A 22,637-nucleotide genomic window follows, 5' to 3' on the forward strand; every position below is an offset into this window, starting at 1 on the left:
TATATATATATATATATAATTTAAAAGTTGTGGGAACAATGTTATTTTGATTTATGTTTTTTGTGAACCTCAGACTTTGCATGAAAACTGATGAGAATTTTAGAGGATGAGAGGAGGTTTGGTAGGGGCGGAATTAGGTTGTCTAGGATTGACAATTCTCTCCTGAAATTTGAAATTTTTCTATATAAATAATTAATTTTAATATTTTCTATATAATTTAGGCAATTTAGTAACTTTGCACCCATCGATTTTGTAAAAAAAAAAAAAAAAAAAAAAACTTTGACATTGGGTGATTTTGCCCATGCTAAAAAATAATATTGGTTCCATCCCCTCGATGTAGGCTTAGGGTTTGCTTATTGACTCTAGCTAAAACCTAGTCTCTTTTTTCTTAAATGATACTAAAGCCTAAACAAAACAATAACAAAAAGCATTTACCGATATCCCCACTAAGTGAGGTTGGTTATACTCGCCGTCATATTTTTATTTAATTTTAATAAATTATGATCATAGTTTACACTGCCCCAGACTTTTCAGGTCTATCTTTACCTATTTTTACTTGAGTCGGAGTTTAAAACATCTAATTCTCCTAAGTGGATCATCATATGGTTGATGATTAGTTTGGTGCAAGATTATGTTGAATATAAATGAGCCAGTCTTTATCAGGAGTTATTATTGAGTTAAGTATCTAATTATCTTTCAATAGCAAAAATTGTCTGAATATTGCGATGCTTTTTGTCACCCTGCTATTAAAATTCTATAGCTGACAAGGTGGTCTATTCTAAATTTAAAAAAATTGGTGACCCGTATTTGTGTTGTGATATCGAATTTTGAGTGTTATATATGTAAATATAAAAATTTAGGTGTTGATTTGTAAATGCCTAAGACTTGTAGCATGCATGTCAATGCCCCTTGTTATAACGATGGTGCCAATTTTGATTGACATGTTCAGGAACTTAAATAATGACCAGCTCTTGGTTCTCTTTTCTGAATATATTGTAGTTATAGTTGTATTTATTTTTCAAATTTAATTGTCAGAAGAAGGATAGAATAGTTTTTGAACTATTTATGGGGCGTTTTAATCCCAAATTAATTAGTGTTTTAAATTATGTTCTTTATTCTTTAAATCTGATCTAAAATAATTTTTCAAAATTTAATCATAAATTTGCACATGTACACGCAAGGCCTCCAATTTAAAAATTTTTAGTTGGAAAACTCTCAACTAATAGGCTAAGTTGTATAGAAAAATTTTTTAGTAATAGCTTAATTTTTTGCTATTTTATTTATCTATATTTATTTAAATGAATATATATACATAGATATAATGATGCGGATTGTATCCAGACAAGCAAAAATCATTAAATTTGCTTAAAGTTGTTGCATAAGAACTCGTATGGCATTAATATTGGAATAAATCAGATATTTTTCCATTTAAATTTATAGTTTTAGGTCTTGGTAATTTTTTTTAATTTCTAGAACTTTAAAAATTTCAAAAAATGCAAAATTCAGTTCATTATTTTAATTGGGAAGTCATAAATTATTCCAATTTTTTATTAAGAATAAACATGTTGATTAAAATGTTATATCCCAAAAATTATTACGCAGATTTAAAATGTTATCATATGAGTATTATATTTTATTTAAAATCTAAATACGTCTTAAAAGCATTAGTGGGATGTATAATTAATCAGTGCTTACACCATATAAATCTCCAACCCATAAAAAATAAACCCTAACACAATAGCAAAGGCATAATCTAGCTCATATATATAATTTACATACATGCCACACAACTCACGTATTTACATATCTAGCACCCAAAGTTTAATATTTGCAATTATCAAACCTCGGGGTCATGATGCATAAAAAGATGTGTTCCCTATAAAAACTGTGATATTTTTTATGTCATATTAAACATTGAAGTGCTATGCAAGGAAATATGAATATTTAGGTGTTAAATATGTAAATACATAAAAACAATGTGGCATGTATGTAAATGGCCCTACATATATAGTACGAAGAACACAAAGTTATCAGATGTACTTTATCAAACGTCTAATGTCGAAGCAGAAAACTAGCAATAATTTAAACAGCATTACAATGTAAATTTAGAAGCCACGCATTCATTCAACAGCAGGAAGCCGACATGCAACACCAAAATATATACATACGGATCCTTCATAAGAGCAAACCGGTTAAAAGCCCCAGAACTCTGAAACACCAAACTTCAATATTCATTTACAAATCAAAGAATGCATGCAAAACTGCAAAAATCACTCCAGCAAACTAGCAGAAGTAACCCCCAAAAGATGCAGAAAGTGAAAAAAAAAAAAAAAAGAAATAAAAATGAAAACAAGGAAATATATAACTTAAAGGAGTTGGAGAAATATGCCTGAAATATTAGAATTCAGAAGAGATCAAACTTTCTTTTTTGCATGTCTTGCTTCCACTTTGGCTGCTGATAAAATGCTTCTTTGGTCATTCCAAAAACAGTCTGGAACTCCTCATCAGATAGATATGCCTGTAAAAAGTTCATAAATATATCAACATGGGTCACTTGATCCATTTAGAAATAAACCCAAAGGAGACCCTAAATCCTAAACGCTAAAGGAACGCACCTCTCTGCGTTTGTAGTCGATTCCAGTAATCGGTTTCCTGGATTTCGCTTTCAGCCGCTCGTAGCTATATGTGTTTTCATCAGCATTATCTTCTACAGAGGTGTCGCCGCTCGCCTCTAAACTCGCATCACTGCTCTCTGATACGGAACCTTCCCCTTCAATCACTTCCTTCTCTGTTGAGTCTTCAGCTGGATCCCATGTCACAGAACTTGCTGTCTCTCCCTTTAGTGATTCTATAATTACAAAAGGAAATTGAAGTAATCATTTCGAAGAAACGGTTTGCATCTATGAAGCACAGTTATCTTATCGGAACATTCACATACATACCACCCAATTTATACATATTTACATATCTTAACACCTATACTTTACTTTTTTACATTTAAACCACCCAAATCTTTCATATTACATCAAAATAACACCATTTTAACTTTTAAAAAGTAAAATACACCTTTCTATGCAGCGGTGAGATGGTATTTATGTAAAAATTGAAGTTTAGGTGTTGGATAAGTTTATACATAAGATTTGAGCGATAGATATGTAAATCTTCCTATTATATTGTGTAGAAATCAGATGCAAGGCAGCAGGGCCCAAGATATTACTGTGTTGAAGGCCACTGAGGATATACATTTGCTAGAAAACAAAGTAATTTGGACAAGTAGATAAAATGGTGAAGCCCAACTTTTGCTCAATTTTCCATCATATTGATTGGAAAACTACTGTCATTTGGGCTGTAAAGTCATTCTAAATCATGAATTTTTTAAACATGTGTTATCAAAGACTTTAATCAATAAATATGATTTCCTAAAAAGACGGGCATATTGTATAAAAAATGATCTTAATCTATTAGAACTAAGTAAAAATATGGCACTCAATAGGACGCAATAGAGAAAAAGGATTCATGTAGCCGACCCCACTTAGTGGGATAAAGGCTTGTTGTTGTTGTTGTTGTTGTTGTTGTTGTAGTAGTTCTTGTAGGATTAGTATCCTATGTGATGATAATTAAAAAATTCTTTTCCATGGATGTAAAATAGATTGATTTCAAGAGATAGAAGAGCCAGTGGAATCACACCAAGCCTATTCAGTCCTTATTTTTTTCTCTTTATTCTAATCCATCATCTCATCTATTTTCATGTTTCCTTATTATTTAGCAAACTTTTGATTATATTAATTCTACATAAAAGTCATCATTTCGATCGATAAGGTCTTCCATACTATTGCCTTGCATCACAAGTAATCTAGTAGGATTGTAAACTAGTTTAAAAAAAAAAGAAAAAACAATGTATTCTCTTCTTGTCAGTAATATCAGCTTCAAAACGCTAAGCCGATAACATTTCTTGAGTTTGCACAATTTGAATTCAAATAACAAGGCACACTAAAATCTAAGGATAATGTTACATACCACTACCTTTTTTTTACTATAATGGTTCGTGCAATTAAATTTTGTAATACAAATAAAGTGACAGATTCTGCAATTACATCTAGAGAAAGATCCTATACAATTTGAAAGGCACTATTCTTTCAGGGAAGCAATAAACCCCAAGAAGATTCTTTTAGGGTGATCTGAAGAGGTGGAACTTAAAAAACACGCAATTAAGTAATATATTATAAATACAAATTACTAAGCATCATAGCACACAATTCTTAAGTTTTTACATATCTCACACCCAAACTTTTATATCTACACACATAGCACTCAAATCTTTAACATCACATCACAAATAGCGCTATTACAACTTTTTAAAAGTGAAATACACATTTTCATGCATAGATTTAAATCAACAAAGTGCTATTTATGTAACTATGAAAGTTTGGGTGTGAAATATGTAAATACACAAGAACTGTGTGCTATATATGTAAATCTCCCTTAAAAGAAAATGCCAACATTACCAATAGTATTTGAATCTGGGGGTGAATTTCTGCCAAATCTGCGAGTGGATCCCTCAGCTTGTGCTTTCTTTTGTTCAGCTGTGAGAACAGAAGACAGAGCAGCAACTGCAGCTGCTCTTTGAGAACCACCCTTAGTTGAACGAACTGGAATAGGGTTTGCAGGCTTGGCCTTAGAATGAGGATTAAACGCAGAAGAGAGTGCTGCTAAAGCAGATGCCCTCTGAGTGGGTCCACTTTGATTTGCATTATTTGATTTATCCTTAGACTGAAAAAAATTAAAAAAGGGTTAAATCACGCAAAATACTATATACAGCACAGAACAAAAGTTTAGCCACATGCAAAAAAAAAATGAAAAGAAAAAGGAAGATTTACATACATACCATTTAATTCCTATTTATTTATTTACATATCTAACACCTAAATAACACCTAAACTTCAACTTTACAAAAATGCCACCTTACCTATGCTTGAAAAGGTGTACTTCACATTTTAAAAGTAGAAATAGTGGTTTTTTTTTATGTGATATGAAAGATTTGGGTGCTATAAATATAAAAATTAAAGTTCAGGTGTTAGATATGAGAATACGCAGGAATTGGGCAGTATGTATGTAGATGCCCCCAAATAAATCAAGTAATTTTCTGTAACCGATCTGAATTTTATAGTCATAATCCCAGAACTAGCTGCACAAAACACTGACGAGTTCAACAAAGAAGAAAAATAAGAACATTGGCAACCTCCCATGCCTACATAAAGAATGCAATCTGTTTTTTTCTTTTTTTTTTGCAAGCCAACCTTATACATATCAGATCATGGAAAAAAGTATAAACATGTTTACTGATGATCTTCTCACCGAATCAAAAATAAAATGTTTCATTCCAATCCTTCAAAGTTCCAACTCATTTTGATTATAAAGGTATCAACTAAAGTAATACCAAATGCAAAGTCGTCTTGAATAATACTATATTTGCATAACAATGATATTCAAGTTCTGTTTTAGGCTAGGCAGGACCTAAGAAAATGGCAGCATATCCAATCAAGATCATAAATCTACACATTCAAGCAAAATCATATTTACTTGTCATATCAGTCCTCGTACATGATTTAAAAATATCTTGATACAAAAAAGGCTGGTATCCACTTTAAAAAAAACAACTAAAATTATGATTGATTCATTGCATCATCAAATTTTTCATATTGTATCGAGCAAACAAAATAAGTAGCTGTATGTGATTCAATAAATTCATTTACATAACTTTGGTACGACATGCTAAAGAACTCCAAATTTAGGATTTTTAAGTTTGATATTGACTAAAAGACAACTTAACACATGATTCTTTAATATAGTATATATCCACTTAATTCTGACGTGATTCATCAAAGTTATTCACCGCCAATAAATTACAGAACTTAATCAATAACATCACATTTCAAGAAGAAAAATTACCTCTGAAGTATGAAAAACTGTCCCAAATAAGATTGCAAGCTTCTTCTCAAAAGAATTCCCATGGGCCTATTTCATATTAGAAAGGCATTAAAAATTTAGTACAAACATATCCAAAGCATGGAAAAATTAGTAACGTTACACAACATAAACTTAAAAGGAGATAAATGAATTTTTTTTTTTCCATAAAAAAGGCTAAGAAGAATTAATCTATTGTCATCCCTATAATTCAAGGGCGTAATGACATGTTTTAAGTCTGGGACATTTACACGCATAGCACAGAATTGTTATGCTTTTACATATCTCACACCGAATCTTTCACAACACAAATAGCACTGAGATCTTTAATACCACATAAAAAATAACACTATTACCATCTTTTAAAAGTGAAATACATCTTTTCATGCATAGCTTTCAAGCACCAAAGCACTATGTATGCAAATATGAAGTTTGGGTGGGGGAAATGAAAATACATAAGAATTGTGTGCTACGTATGTAAATTTCCCTTTAGAATTGTGTTTAGTGAGAATTTCCTGTGGAAAAGTCTCAAGCTGCGCAGTTCAGAGGCATGGAGTAAAATTTGAGATTAATTTGAGCTCATGTCCACACAAACAATCACCAAATCTTTGGAGGTATTTGTTCAAGACACAATGTAACAATGGATCTTAAATGTAACTCCTGAAAGCCCATAAAACAAGTCCAACTAGAAAACAAGCATTTAATATCCATGTTATTAACGAAAGAAATTCCAATTTTCCCCTCCCATCATGAACAGTCCCCAGAAGTTCTCAGTACCCCACCACAGCACCAATTCATTTTACACTACTTCAGTTTTTTATTAGCAATGTTTTAGTATAATAAAATAATTTGAATAAAAAAAGGAAGATTTACATACATACCGCCCAATTCCTATGTATTTACATATTTAACATCTAAAACTTAATTTTTTAAATACATGTCAACTTACCTAAGCATGAAAAGGTGTATTTTACCTTTTAAAAGTTAAAATGGTGGTATTTTTTATGTGATATGAAAGATTTGGGTGGTATAAATGTAAACGGTAAAGTTTAGGTCTTAGATATATAAATACATAGGAATTGGGTGGTATGTATGTAAATGCCCCCAAGAAAATATTGCACACTTCTTATTGGACCACTATGAGAAAAAAACAGCTAAATACTAGCATCATAGTAAGAGGTCAAAGAGTTTGCAGAACATACAGCAGCCTTTGCACCATCCCAGGTGAAATATGCTGTAAAAAAGCAGGGCTCGTTGCCCTCGGTGACTCTGTAAAGGGGCACATCTGAAGCTAGCCCCTCTAAGCATCCTGCAAGCTCTATGTATTTCTGAATAGAAAAATTAAATGAATATCAGAATTAACACAGACAATATGGCAAAAAAAATATGCAGATCACACTCATAACCTCGCCCATGTCAAATGCTCGTTGTTTCTCCTTGGTTTCTACACATTGGCCGATCCAAATAAAGACTTCAGAGTGGGTGTCAAGTATCAGCATATCCTCACTTAGCAGATCATCTTGCACAAAGTTGAAAACTTCAGTGACCTGCGAGGAAGGAGGAGGAACAGCAACTAAAGATTATCGAAATAAATAGCATTCGCATGAACTAAATAAATAAAATAAGATGAGGCAAACCTCTAATTTTTCTGGAGGTTCATCACACCAGCATGAGGAAAGACGAAGCCGTTAGGTATAAAAAGAAAAAGAAGAGAGTTGTTATATGATTTTTTTTTCAAGAAGGCAAATCAAACAAATCTTAATTAGGGGCATTTACATACATACCATTCAATTCCTATGCATTTACATATCGAACACCTAAACTTTGTATTTTAAATTTATATCACCGAAATCTTTCATGTCACATAAAAAATGCCACCGTTTTAACTTTTAAAAGAGAAATATACCTTCTCATGCATAGGTAAAGTGGAATATATGTAAGATTGAAGTTTGTGTGTTAGATATGTAAATACATAGGAATTGAGTGGCCAGTATGTAAATTTTCCTATTGTTTAATATAACTGAGAGAGAATCTTACCTTTGTTGAATGAGAACGTGTACAAATGGGGATCTCTAAAAATATCTGTCGTTACTTTACTGCTGGAGAAACTTTGTTTTCCTCCAAGAGCAAACCAAAAAGCAGAGCTCTCTGTTCCCTCCTTCGCATGTTTAAATGCAGCTCCAGGCTATATGAATAATTAGATTGATTAGGGACTAAAAAAATGAGATAATGTTTCATAATAAGTAGTTTACAGTGTCTTCTCCTCCAACTTGATACTTGGGTTGATTATATACCGTGTAAATATGATAGTTTTTAATTTTATCATTTGACGTCAATTACTAAAAACACTGTGATAAATTATTTTATATATTTATTATAAATAAAAAATTGACTAATAAAGACGGGTCAATAATTAAATTTATGCTAGCACAGTACCGCTTATGTATGTTGTAATAGAAAAATAAAATATCAAAAGTTTACCTTCAAAAATTCTGCAATGTTTGTAGCCAACTGTTGCTGCTCAAACGAGCTAGATGACCCTTGCCATATGAACAAAGTATTTCCAGATTGCAAAAGAAAGCAGTCATAAGAATTTAAAGATGTTGCAACCTGTTCAAAGATTGTCAAAAGGTGATAACTTTAATAACCCCCATTACATTTTATTGATGTAAACCTCAATTTCTGGTAGCTTTCGAAGAAATATTATTATATTAAATATAGACTAACTACTGAAACATAGGAAGCTGAGAGGGGGAGAAAGAAAGAAGAAAAAGAATTGCTTGTGCTTAAGCACTACGAATTTTTAGGTTAAGTTCCATAAAAAAAAAAATTATAGATGAGAACCAGGTGATTTATCAGCTGAATGCACCATATATGCTGTCCAACAAGATTGGAGGTATTCATAGTAAAGCTCAAAAAACAGAGAGAATGAGGGGAGAAATTTAATACTGTTGAACTTCCAACCTCAATTCCACTGTTTGTTTGTCTTCAACTTATCATTGTTCCTATTTTCTCAAAACTTTTCCAATCACAAGCACGCCAAAGATATAGTACATGATGCATCTATCGTCAATGCAATGTTAGGGCAAGCTGCTACGATATTGATTTTAGCGGAAAGAAACAGCCATGTCGATATGTATTATGATGTAAAAGATACAGGAAAAAACATATCAGAGTCAATGTCAAGAATGATCTGTAGAGCTAAGAATAAAAAAATCTCTTCTTCTACATTATAAAATTTATTCTGGAAGTACTGTATCTCCAATTGCAAAAGTGGTTCCTAGCAAATTGAAATATAAAAGTACCATGCATCTCGCATCCTGACATTGCGCCATTCTCACCGCACTCATCATGGGCCCAATTGAAGTTGTGAGCACTTTCTGTGGTCATGGACCAACACCATCAAACTCATTGGGTGCACTGCACACATCCATCTTGGTATTTTCCAACATCACTCTCATTCTCGTAGTCATCGTCAAGGGTGATCAGCTATGGCACATTTACATGCTCTCTAGTAGCACTTCCCTTTGTGCTTGCTTTACATTCATTCTTGTAGTCATCATCAAGGGTGATCAGCTATGTTGCATTCACCATTCACATGCTCTCTAGTAGCACTTCCCTTTGTGCCGCTCTACAAAAGAGCTTGCACCTTAGGGCAGCAAGCTGTGCAAGCTTGCTCAAATACTAACATTGTCATTGACCCTAAATGGGAATCAATTAATGAAAGAACATGGAAAATCCAACAGCATATCAGCCCAGATTTTGCATTCCTTCTACATTTCAAAAAAGTCATATTCCAGCACATGGCTAGAGCGAGCAATAGAGCAATACATTGTCGTGTCCACATAACCCCCCATAGGGAGTTTGTTTTGAAAGATGTAAATGAGCAACAAGCTTTTTTTTTACCTAATATTTTAAAAGTCATCTCTCATTCTATAACTGCCTAATGACAGAATTTTGTACACTTTTTGTACCTTTTTAATATATTAATGCAAATACAACTTTCAAGGATGGCATCCTTGCGAGCTAGTTGTGGTTCGAGGCCTACAAATTTTTGTCTATCTATTATTATCCAACAGCATTTTTCCTCACTCCCCTGACAGGATCTTGAATTTGATTTCTTCTCGTCCCCATTGCATGCCCCTTACACCATCCCTCCTCTCGCAATTGCGACTTCAATGTCAACAATTCAAGTGGCTACTACCCCCCTTGTGCCCCTCCAACAATGATCCGTCAGCTCTCAATTTCTCTTTTTGTAGATGCTCCCCAATCCTTAGCAAAATTTATTAGAGGATTGGTGACTATGAGATCTCAGAAAGCTCCAACTTTCACAACTTTTTCATCTAATTTTTAGGTCCTCTTCATCACAAACAATCCTTCTGTGTCAAGATAAACAAACTCTTACCTTCAAATAATCAGAGTTATTTGAATTAGCAAGGCCAGTTTCCTTCTCTAAAGTGGTCAAATTCTTGAAGGGACGTCTCATTCTGGAGAAGTAGAGATTATATGTTCATTCATGTCAGAATTGCATTTGACTAGAGAACATTCAATCGGGCTTTTTCATCCTCGCCATATAACTATCAGATCATTCGTTAAAGCATATATTATTATAGATTGTTTTCACAGAGTTCCTATCAAGTAAATGATATTCCAATGCGAATACTAAAGTAGTCTGCTCATCCTGACTCATCCATGGAACCTCCTATCACTCTAGTATAAATTTCTTTTCTTTGACAGCAGCTCCAACAGTTAATCAGCATAAACTTGATTCTCCATATGCCTTAGCAAACTCTTATAACTGAATGCCACAACCACCAGCCTCCCAATGCCGTCAAAGGCCAAGCGTTCTAATTGAATTGAGTTTTACTAGGCCTTCAAAAAATAATGTTTGGATTGCCTTGTTTTGTGGTCATTGGCAAAAGATTGTAATTGAACGTATTATTTCATATTGTATTACTTAAAACATTTCAGACACAACTACTCAGATTGCTACAAAGCTCATCCAAATCTGAGAAAATTATCATTGATTCATGCTGTTAGGAACATGGGGAAAATGCAAATAAATAAAATATATCTTCAATTGTGGTGGGAGCAATTTGATCTTCCTTAATTCAAGCATGTCCACAAATTTTGAAACAAACATTAAATGGTTGTGTGCAATAAGAGCCTTCTGAACCTCTCCTTGTTGAAATAAATCTAATGAAAAATAGCATTATCTCTTCAGCATCCAAAACCATTGCTTAAGCCTCTCCAACGGAGTTAGTCCTTGAACATATTATTATTATTGAAAATGTTGATGACAATTTATCTCAAAAACTTTCTGATTTAGAAGTTAGCCTATTGAGTATGGATGCCCAAATAGATTAGAGATCTCAAATCGTATTCTCTAAGAGAGGGATAATTAAAAATTATTTTCACCCTCCCATATTCACTAGACTACAAGCCAAGAGGCACAAAGCAAAGCATATCATGGGTCTCTTAACCTATCAGATGGATATCTATACTTTGCCATACTATTATCCTGTAGTGTCCTTTTGTCTTTACATTGTAATATAGCAATTCACTATAACTGTCACTTTTGTGCTCCTTCACATTATATGGTCATAATATTTTTCTTCAAAAAAATTGAACATGAAACTACTATAACAAAAATTCTTCCACATAAGGAAAAAAATCAACAGAAGTGCACTAAGTTCTATAGAAACCATTTAAATCAAATTTGCTGCAAAGATCCTTGGCAAAATTGCTTTTTTTTTTACATCCCCAATGAATGAAACACTATACCATCCATCAAAGCATTTCCATGGAGACTTTGTTCTTAAAAAACATAAAATGAAACCAACGAAACAATGTTAATGGCCCATATTTACCAGTCATGGCTGATGCGTAACACTGAGATATATGCAATACTCAAATGTCAAAAAATCTTTCACAAATTGATTACTAACGAAATAACAAAAACTATAAAACATGGCTTACCGCATCAACTTGAACTGCTGCATTATTATGAGCTGAAGTACCAGACACACGAATTAGTGCAATGCTATCAGATGCATATGTTTCATCACGAATATTGTTCTCCTCCACTGATTTCTTGTAACCTGTGCTCAGACCACCCTGCACAAATTGAAAGGGAACACTCACTCAATACTAGTGTCAAGCTTTCTAAAATGCTTAACATATTCAGAAAGTAGATAGTACCTTTAAAACAACCATTGGCTGAAAGAGGGCAATGAATTGTGGTGGCTCCTTCCCTTGAAAAATGCGACCCTACGGTGGGCATGGAAAATGTCCAAAAGTTAAGAAACTATAGCATAAGATTTATAATAGTGAGCTCGGGTAGATTCCAATGGTGCATTTATAAGCGCACCATTTTGAATCACACACTAGCTCACCATCCATCAGATATCTCTCTCTCTCTCTCTCTCTCTCTCTCTCTCTCTCTCTCTCTCTCTCTCTCTCTCTCTCTCTCTCTCTCTCTCTCTCTCTATATATATATATATATATATATAGATAGATAGATATATAATATACACACACACATGTATATATGTATATATGTATATATTCTTGAAAAAGATTGGCCAAAGACTATTATACGAGTCTCCCGACCAACCTTATATATATATATAATACCATAAGCTCCGGCCAATGCAGGTTATATGGAGGAGTTGCTTTTGGCAGTCCTAACCTTGCTTTTCACGGAGGTTGTTTCTATCAAGACCTAACCGTATTTGTTAAAGTTTTCTTGCACGGTTGTAGTCCATTACAAAACAGAGTCACATTGTAAGTTTCAGAGAGTTGGGCAAAATGCTGTTGTTCATGATGGTGAAGGCATACAGGAGAAGCATGTGCGGTTAGTACTTCTTGTTAAAGGGCAAAAGGCTTTCCATCAAAATGAAGTTTAATATATCCACTTTCTAAAACATATAGTAGCTAATAATAATTACTGAATGAGCCCCAAAATAGATATAAGAGGACAACCCTGCACAAGGCGTCGATGTGAAGGGAAGAACAAAAATTTAATTATGAAAATATTAAGTAATACCTGAACTGGTCTTCCTTTCATATAAGTCCACATTGTATTAGCCAATCGAGAAGCCGTCATATGATCATCCTGGGTGAAAAGTAGAACTTCTTATCATCCAAATGCCAGGAAAAATAGCAAATTTTAAAATATCATTTTCCACGAACTTATAAATATAAATCGATGGTAACTTGGTATGAAAATAAATTATTTTGTATCAGAGGTAAAAAAAATAAGTAGGTAACTAGAAAGATATCTAAAATTAAAGTTAGCACAGCAAAAATATATTATTGATATTTTGAGAGCAAAAAATTGGCTTACTGTAAGCCATATAAAACTCCAATTAAACTATAAAAAAAAATTAGGCTTTCATTGCAAGCTATGTAAAACTCCAACTAAATTAGACCAAAACTGAATATTAGCAATAAAGGAACATAAGTTGTCATTTGCAAATATCAAGGGTTATAAGAAAATTAATCTTCTCGCATTCATTATGACATTGCTTTTATTGTAATTCTCATAAATCAATTTATGCACAAATTAAAAAAATCTCAACTTCAAGCTGCTTATATAGTTTTTATGTATTTAAATCAAATCTTGAAAAAGTGGTTCTCTATAGAAAACATCAAATCCTAAAAATTGAAGGTTATATTGATATTGATCATGTAGGATCACGGGTAGATAAGATCCAAATTTTTGGACACTACACACTATTGGAATGAAACTTGGTAACTTGAAGCAAGAAACATGTTGTCTCAAAGACAAGTGTTTAATTTGAATTTAGAGCAGTCGCTCAAGGTATCGGTGAACTCTTACAAGATTAAAATTATAGTAGAAGATTTAAAAAACAAATGGAAATGACCTGTGAGGATGTATGCTGACAGTAAGTGAGTTATACAATTCACTTTTTCATTTGGGTCACAATACATCTTCTAACTAAAAATCAAATAGAAATGACCACATTTTTGGCATTTATAATATTAAAATTTCACGATTACATATTCTGACTTATTAGGGTCCATTATAAACTAGGATGATGGAATCATGGTATTTAATTTAGGTTGTTATCATTCTCCCCATCATATGCTCTAAACTATTAGCAGGAAATTTTCTTAATCAAAAGTGAATTGTTGGTATCATAATCTGAACATTTAGTGCCTATCGATTAACCTTAATCAAAATTTCTCTTTTATGATCGGGAGGGTAAATAACCATAAGTAACACCATTAATGGAATATTCTATTAAGAGTAAATGATTTTTTTATCTTATTCTATACATAACCTCTATAAATTTATCATATCATGCCCTCAGAGACTGTTTAAGACCATATAAAGCCTTTTAAATCTCCATATCTTATTTTCTATAAAAAATTATAGCATCCTACTAAATGATTCATATAAACTTATTTAACATCATCATGTAAGAAAAGTATTGTTAATATCATATTTATTGCATAACATCAGAGATTTGCAACTGAAGAAATTAGAATTTAAATTGTATTCATGTTAAAAACAGGAGAAAACATTCCTTGATAGTCTATTTTATATGATTGTGTATAATATTTTGCTACTAGCATTGTTCTACACCATTTCAAATTTTAATGAATTTTTTTTTCCTATTTGACAGTCCAACGATCTCCAAGTGTGATTTTTTCTAGGACATTTATCTCTTCTCAAATGACATCTTCCCAATTATTATTTTTTTACACCATAAATAGTTTTTTATGATTTTTAAATGACGATGAGCATAGATATGTACGGCTTTACATATAAAAGATAATTTTGAAATAATGTTTAATAGATTATGGAGTACAAAAAAGAATATGAAGGAATCAGTTGATCATTGTTGTGTGTAATAATAATAACATTTTAATTTATTTAACTAATTTTAAAAAAAATCATTAAATTAGTTAATGAAAACAAAAAAGTAAATTACTAATTAAAGTTATATAAATTGACGAGGAAAATAAATTTTAAATGACTTCAGACTTTATTAAAGAAATCTCTTAAATATTTACTGCTAACGGCATCTGCAAAGCAGGTGTCGTTAGAGCAAACCACAAGGCACCCGCCCTTATTAACCGAGGGCTCCTATCCCTCGCTCCTTTAGTCTTGTGATAGAGAGAAAGAGGGAGAGAAGGGAAAGTGAATAAAAAAGATAATGAGATTGTAATAATTTGAATTTTATATTTAAATACAAACAAATTTGATCTTTTAAGTTCAATTGTGTATATTATATTTCAATTGCTTGAATGTTACATTATTATTATAAAATATATGGATGTGGTTTACAAATTATATCATATAGACGACAGACAACTTTAGTGTTTTTACTGTTTTAAGAAAATGCTTCAGCCATAGATTTTTTTCAGGCGGATTTAATGCAAAAAATGACTCAATAATATTTTGGCCTAAAATATGTAGAAACTCTAGGCAGATTTTGTGCCAACAAGCATTTCTGGTTGGTGGCTTTTAAACGAATAATTTTTTTCTATAACCAAGTTTTCAGTGGGTTTTCAGTTGTTTCAGTCAAATTTTTAAGCCCAAAAAAAAAAGGTCTTTTCCTATAGTTTCAAGTCCATTTTTAAAGATATAAAAGTATCAAACCTGCTTAAGTGACCATTTTAATGTGCATTACTTAAATTTAAAGTACATTAATGAGCATATATTTATTACATTCCAAAGTTTCTATTAACTTACCAGTAAATTATTTTTAAATGATAGCTAAAAGCTACCTTTTCCAACTGTAAGGAATAGCTAGAGTATTTTTAATAATTATAATCCATTCAAGCAGCATAGGACTGTATGAGTATGTCCTTAGATTTTGAATGGAATTTATAATGTATGTTTATATCCTTATTTGAGGGCTATATATGTAAGCACCGTTAATTACCTGAATGCTTTCATTTCCAATCCAACAGGCTAGGAAGTAATCCTCTTTTTTCTCACCAGAATGATATGTATAAAGTATGATATAACAATCACCGCTGAAGAATTTACCAACATCTTCTTGTGGAATTGATGTCTTTGCACTACCATTGATGCGCCAGACCTAAAAGTATTCATCAAACATGTCACGCAATAATTCCAGCAATATTAAAGGATTCTAGAGCTTCCTGAGAACAAAGAGGGGGATATAAATGCTTACCTCAACTTTCCCCCCACCATCAAACAAAGGCGGAACATCCTCATTCACAGGAGAAGTTTTTGTGCTTCCCTTCACATCAATGCCTTGTTGCTTCAACAGAGCTTATCAAAAATAAAAAATTTAAAAAAATATCAATAACAAAATGGTCCACTGAGCCTTCAATTAAATTGCATGTAGTACCTGCAACTTTTCCTCTCCCTTCCTCGCCCGCAGCACTTCCTGTACCAGTGACTAAAGGCCAAGATTCAAAGTTGGACTTGAATGAATGAGTCTCATATCCCTGAATAATTTGGCTTATCTTGGTTGCCTTTGGCCGGCTCTCATTATTTATAAGTTCCTTCAAAAAAATAATAATAATAATAATAAAAAGAATGAAAAAAGATGATCAAGTTTATCTTAAGGTGGATACATCAGAGAAGGGATAATAGGATATAAAGGCCAAACCTCAGCAGCTTTGCATGCAGCTTTCCTCTCCTCCAATTGTGTTACTCGACCAACCCAAACATGAATCTCAGCACCACAATCCAGCAAATAGCATTTATTGTTTTCAAGCATTGCTTTGGAAAGCGAGCCTTCTTCCAACTTCAACTGACCATCATTGATGCTGCAAGAGGTAAAAACATCAAAACACAGCAATGGAAGATTGTGAATGGCGCCAAAATTTCATCATTTAGTGCAAATGTACAATCAATCATATGGTTGCACAAAGTTTCGAGCCATAAGAAATTCTAAAAAAATGTAATAGTGATTACGGTTCGGTCATTCGATGAAAACGAATGTCATACTTTTCAAGATTTAAATTACAGTGTAAATAATCACGGTCCTTCCTTTTCCCTGTGAATCATATGTACACATTAAGCCTCTGGCACAATGCCACCATCATAATGTATTTGGGGGAGGTAGCTTGTGCATACAATACTGCAAAGCTAAAGTGCATGCCAGCTTGAAAGCAATCAGCGAGTCCTAGACACCATGAGAGCATGTGCAAGGGGGTCTTGACCATGGTGGATAAGTTGGGAACAATTGCAAGATTGCATGATGCAGAATCCAAATAGCTACTTATCTTCTCATGAGCACCTTAGCTTTTGCGGGTCCAAGGCATGACCAAAAGAAGCCTAAGATATCACAATGCCAGTGGGGGTAACGAGGAGGTTGCCCCCTTAACTTGATAAAACATATCCACTGGCCAACCAAAGAATATCAGATTAACCAACAAAGGAGACATCAAATCATGCATGCGGCCCACATAACTTGGTCAGGTGTATCTAGGCATGATTGAATGTGTCTTCTTTGTCAAACACTGACAAACATTGTCTTCCCTGCCGCGGACAAATATATTTCCCTCATTTATACCTCGCTAAGGGAAAGCCAGTTGAGTTCTAACCAGAAGAAAGAAGATTAGTGTCAATAACCTACTGCATCGAGTCACCCACAAACTTCAAACACGTAGTACATCGGATACGACTGGGATCTTGTCAGGATCAACATGATCCGTCCCAATGGAAAGAATTTACACAAATGTGACAGCAAGCAATATAGACCAGGTGAGAGGGCAGCAGGGGGCAACTCATGCATAGTGTAAAGAAAAATAGAATAGGAGTACGGAAGTGATTAAGTAGTTAAAAATATTGTAATTGGGTACTTAATTTTCCTTCTTTATATGGAAAAAGAAATTGAAAGGTTTTGCATAAAAATTTCAAAGACTATCCTTTTCTATTAATAAGACAAACTTAAGTGAGATTTTAACAAATTTCCATCTCAAAAGGATGAGCATATTAACTAACAAAAATTCAATTATGTTGTCAAAATACAACTTGTCACGACCCAGTCTGATGGCTTGAAATTTCCAAGGTGAAAACAAAAGTTTGGACAGTGAATTTAATATTTTCTACTCTCAATTTTATCACTAACAGTTTACAATCCAAATAAAATGAAACGGACAGTAAAAAAATTAATTAATTTAGCAAATAAAAAAACTTACTTTCATTTTTGACCTTGTCTTTTGTACACATTCTCTCATCTAGTATTTATTTTTTATTTAAAAAATTAACCTCAGAAATATTAAAGCCCCGTAACAAGTTATCAAAAATAACCTATTCAAACAATTACACTTATAAAATATAGTAAGTCAACAAAAAGAAGGCAACATGTATGTTGGTCTTTCCCAATTTGTTCTAGAAATCATATAATAATCTAATATATGTATTAATAACATTTGTTCAATGAAAATAACCTAATATTTGATATGCTTTTGGCTTTAATTTTCAGGATTTTAATCTTTTAAATTGAGTACTTCATACTTTTAGCTTTAATATCCGTCTCAGAGGTACCATCTAAATATATTCTAACACACCCCTAGCTAATACATACGGCATTGGCACATTGAGACTCACACAAAATGATAGTGTTCTAGAGCTCGTAGAAGATATTTTGGAATTGGTTTTGAAAGGGATGGTTGTGGAATGACAAGTAAAAGATAATACGCAAGTTCGATGACGTTAGGACAAGGGCTGGCGTCGATCAGTGGTTGCCTCGTTGAAAGCAAAAAAAAAATCACAAAAAGTCACAAAACAAATATCTAGAAGATTGATCAATATTCTTATAGAAGCTACAGACAAACCATTTATAAAAGAAAAGAATACAACACTCCATTAGAATAACAATCAGATATAATCTCCAAAACACAAACCAAACAAAAAGTTATTTGAAACTAAAAATACAAACATTCAAATAGTCTCAAGCTATAAGAAACCATAATTAAAGATAAAAAAAATTAAAAATAAGCTGAAAAGGAAAAAAAATCTTGATAAAAGTTGCGAACGGGAGGGAATCCTATGCGGGATTAGAAAATCTCACAATTGGTCCCATCAGCCAAAATCTCACTATTGAGATTGTAGTAATTAGCGGGACGGAACGGCTTCGGTCCCATGCAGATCCCAATATTGCAAGATGCGGGAGGCGGAACACGCGAAAGCTCTGCATCAACCTCCACGGGTGGAGAGGCTTTTTCTTCTTCTCTAAAAGCTTCTAGAATTGATCTATCACCATCATAACAAAATCATCATCTTGGTATGTATGAGAGTCCCACTACAAAACCAATTTTCATATCCATTTTAGGCGATTCCAAAACACAAACGTCATTCCAAAGTCTGTTTTGATAGAATAAATATACATTCTTTTTTGACACAACCAAAGCTGGAATTGCATATAGATAGATATTCTCACGAATCAAATCTCAAGAAATTAAATTTGTAGCAAGCTTCTCCTCATTCTCATACTCAGTTGGGCAAATCTAATAAACAAGTCTGTCTAGATGAACGAACTCTGAAATGAAATATATGTCATGTTGAATCACTCTCAGTAGCAACCACTCAAGAGGTACACTGTTGGTTAGGATATCCAGCAACTTTCTGGTATCAACTGCTCGAACTTACTACCTTCTAAAACAATCAATGCTAATCCAGTTGGAGTCTCTCTCATGGGTTTACCTTGAATTACTATTATCTCTTTCTTGTTGACTAGAAGTTGAGACTGCTCTCTAAAGTTTTCATCCTCTGTCGTGTCACTGTCCATTTCTTCAATTACTCCTTGCTCAGTGAAAGTGACAATCCTCCTATATGGGCAATCAGATGTAATGTATCCAAAAGCCATCGCACTTGAGGCTCTTCTTTGCTGGATAGATTTGGGAGTGTTGGAGGTCTCCACTTTTTCTCCACTCTTAACGAATTTTTTTCTCTGGTAGGTTCAATTGGGATACTCCATTAGGTGCTCCCTTATTGTCTGAGCTTGGTTGAACTCTGCCTATAAGGTTTGGTTGTCACATGGTAACCTTATTGTTTCTCCACCTTCAAAGCTAGGGTATGTATATAAAAAATGAACTAATACGGCCACAATTGCACCACATTCCTCATAGACGACTTCAGTCCTTCAAGATATCTCGTTATTGTGTGTTCCTCAAACTCACATTTTAGCATAAGTTGATTAAATTCAATTGCGCACTCCTCCACAGAAGAATCTCTCTAGCTCAAGTGATGAAGTTTAATGAACATATTATGATGATAATGTTGGGGAAAATATTTGCGTTGCATCTCCTTTTTCATCTTAAACCAAGCGGTGGTCTTACTCTTGCTTTCCCACTATCAAAGATGCTTCAGGTTCTTTGACCACAACGAAGTATATTTCCTGAACTTGATGGTTGTCAATTTAACTCTTATCACAAGGAACATTTTTGTACTAAAAAATTTGCTTTGTTGTTTAAAGTCATTTGATAAACTCATCCAGATCCATGCAACTGTCGAAATCTAATAAATTCGCATTTACTACAAGTTCATGGCTTCTTCTGTAATAGTCTATGTTGAATTGTCGAAGTAGTGGTTCTTTATCATTGGAAATTGTCTGATGAAAGGGATTTACTTCCTCCTCTCAATTTTACAAGTCATCGTTGCGGTTATGGATGACCTCACATAATTTTCTCATCTCAAGTGTGGCAAACCACTACTGTATTTAGAAGATTTGTCGCTATATAATCTCCCTAATAAGCTCCTGGACACCTCTTTGAAGGTTTCTTCTAGGCGACATTGTTTATTTTCCTCCCAATCAATATTCTAGGAGTATTTAAAATTTCTACTCTCAGTTGGTCAAGAGCTTAGGCTTGGTGCTAGGTTTCAAAGTAAAATTTTGGTTGAGGTAGAAAGAATATATTTTATATTGTGGTGTGAATGATTAGGGTTTTGTGAGATTTTATTTTGTTTTTTTTTTTTTTGGATTGGGAAAAGAATGACAAATCTCTAAGAATCTAGGGTTTGTCGAGCTGTGATACCAGATGGTACCATTCTAGGGCTCCTATAAGAGATTTTGGAATGGAGTTTTGTAAAGAGATGGTTGCGGAATGGCAAGTTAAAGATAATACATGAGTTTCATGGCATTTGGACATTTTGTAAAGAGGTGGTTGTGGAATGGCAAGTTGAAGATAATACATGAGTTTGATGGCATTTGGACATTTTGTAAAGAGGTAGTTGTGGAATGGCAAGTTGAAGATAATACATGAGTTTGACGGCATTTGGTCAGGGGTCAACACCGATCGGTGGTTGTTCTCACTGAAAACAACAAAGAAAACCACAAAATGATGTGAATATCGATGAGATTCGCGACCTATTCCTGCAAGAGCTACCAACACACCACTTGAAAAAGAAAAAGATACAACACTCCATTAGGGCAGAAATCATAGAATCTCTAAAACACAAATAAAAATCAAAAGTTCCCTTAAACAGAAAATACAAACATATAAATAGTCTCATGCTAGAATAAACCCTAATTTAAATAAAAAAAGAAAAAAGCTAAAAGACAAAAAAATTTTGATAGTTGCAAACAGACGGGAATCTTGTGTGGGATTATGAAATACAGCAACCAGTCCCACCCCATCAGCTAAAATTCTGCTATCGAGATTGTAGCAATTAGCAGGAGTCCCGCGTCGATCCCGTAATTGTGCGACACGGGAAGGATGATACGCAAAAGCTCTGTCACTAGGTCTACTATTTTATGATGTGAAAATATACCTACCCACCCATAGCTGATACTCTCTCGTTGATCTAAATACACATAGTTGATGCTCTCTTGTCAATCTAAATTTCACAATTTTCAAAGGTGAGTGGGTGTCAACTCAACCCTGACCAATAATCTCTCGTTAACACAGTGATTCATTTAATGTGGTAGAAAAAAACTACGCACGCACCCTCGCCGAAACCATAAGGGGGTGAAACTCCTCTTAACAAACACATACAAGCATTTATGCATACAATATTTTTACTTTATTCATCATAACATATATTATTTTCTTATGAGAAGTCTTATATTTATTTTTTCAATAAATAAATGCACCTCTGTTAAAATTTAAAAGTCATGTAATACTTTGATGTCTTTCTAAAAAATTAATATACAACTATTTATGCAGTAGTGTTAACATACATATTTCATACAAAATAATATGAAATATCCATATCAATGCTTTAAATATAATTCAATTAATATAAATTAAAAACTAAATATCCTTAATTCGGCTTATCTAACCCGCACTCATGCCTCCTCTTCTCCCTTACTCATGCACGGCTCACCCTTCACTCCCTTACGGCTCGGCCTGAGATAATGCTTCGCGCAAGCTAGGGCACCACTCTGCCTTTTCCTTCATGGGAGACATCTCCTCCCGCACGAGGCCTTGTTGACCTCATTTTTGTGAGGTCTTCTCTTCTCCTCCTTAGGAGCCTAGGATCTAGCTCTAGGAGTTCCTATTGACCGTCCTAGAAAACTAGAATTGAGACTCACCCTTTTAGAAATTCTAACCACTTCCTATTTTTCTTTGATGTCCTGCATTTATGGCACAAGACCATCGTCTTATAGACGAGTGGTTATGGGTTATTTTGCGAAGACTCAGGGAAAAAGTTCCCAATAGGACTCCAAGCCTTAGGAAAACATTCGTCATGACTTTTTCGTCACATACACACA

The 22,637-nt window shown here is 33.4% G+C and overlaps 1 protein-coding gene across 4 annotated transcripts in view; it reads right to left on the reverse strand.

The window, feature by feature from the left end:
- Positions 1 to 2,210: 2,210 nt before the first annotated feature.
- LOC110028319 (villin-2-like) overlaps positions 2,211 to 22,637 on the reverse strand; it is a 32,185-nt gene continuing 11,758 nt past the window's right edge. For all 4 annotated transcript variants that reach the window (XM_020730118.1, XM_020730119.1, XM_020730117.1 and 1 more), the window contains 16 exons: positions 16,584 to 16,743; positions 16,320 to 16,476; positions 16,140 to 16,240; positions 15,885 to 16,043; positions 13,013 to 13,081; positions 12,166 to 12,234; positions 11,944 to 12,081; positions 8,446 to 8,574; positions 8,002 to 8,149; positions 7,602 to 7,612; positions 7,371 to 7,511; positions 7,167 to 7,292; positions 5,950 to 6,015; positions 4,506 to 4,770; positions 2,616 to 2,848; positions 2,211 to 2,518 (listed from right to left, as the gene is read on the reverse strand). In XM_020730118.1, the coding sequence (XP_020585777.1) occupies positions 2,405 to 2,518; positions 2,616 to 2,848; positions 4,506 to 4,770; positions 5,950 to 6,015; positions 7,167 to 7,292; positions 7,371 to 7,511; positions 7,602 to 7,612; positions 8,002 to 8,149; positions 8,446 to 8,574; positions 11,944 to 12,081; positions 12,166 to 12,234; positions 13,013 to 13,081; positions 15,885 to 16,043; positions 16,140 to 16,240; positions 16,320 to 16,476; positions 16,584 to 16,743 (2,086 nt within the window). In that variant the 3' untranslated portion in view covers positions 2,211 to 2,404. The remainder of the gene's footprint in view (positions 2,519 to 2,615; positions 2,849 to 4,505; positions 4,771 to 5,949; positions 6,016 to 7,166; positions 7,293 to 7,370; positions 7,512 to 7,601; positions 7,613 to 8,001; positions 8,150 to 8,445; positions 8,575 to 11,943; positions 12,082 to 12,165; positions 12,235 to 13,012; positions 13,082 to 15,884; positions 16,044 to 16,139; positions 16,241 to 16,319; positions 16,477 to 16,583; positions 16,744 to 22,637) is intronic.

This window comes from Phalaenopsis equestris, unplaced genomic scaffold (assembly GCF_001263595.1).
Source record: "Phalaenopsis equestris unplaced genomic scaffold, ASM126359v1 Scaffold000511, whole genome shotgun sequence".
In the NCBI taxonomy this organism is placed as follows: domain Eukaryota; kingdom Viridiplantae; phylum Streptophyta; class Magnoliopsida; order Asparagales; family Orchidaceae; genus Phalaenopsis; species Phalaenopsis equestris.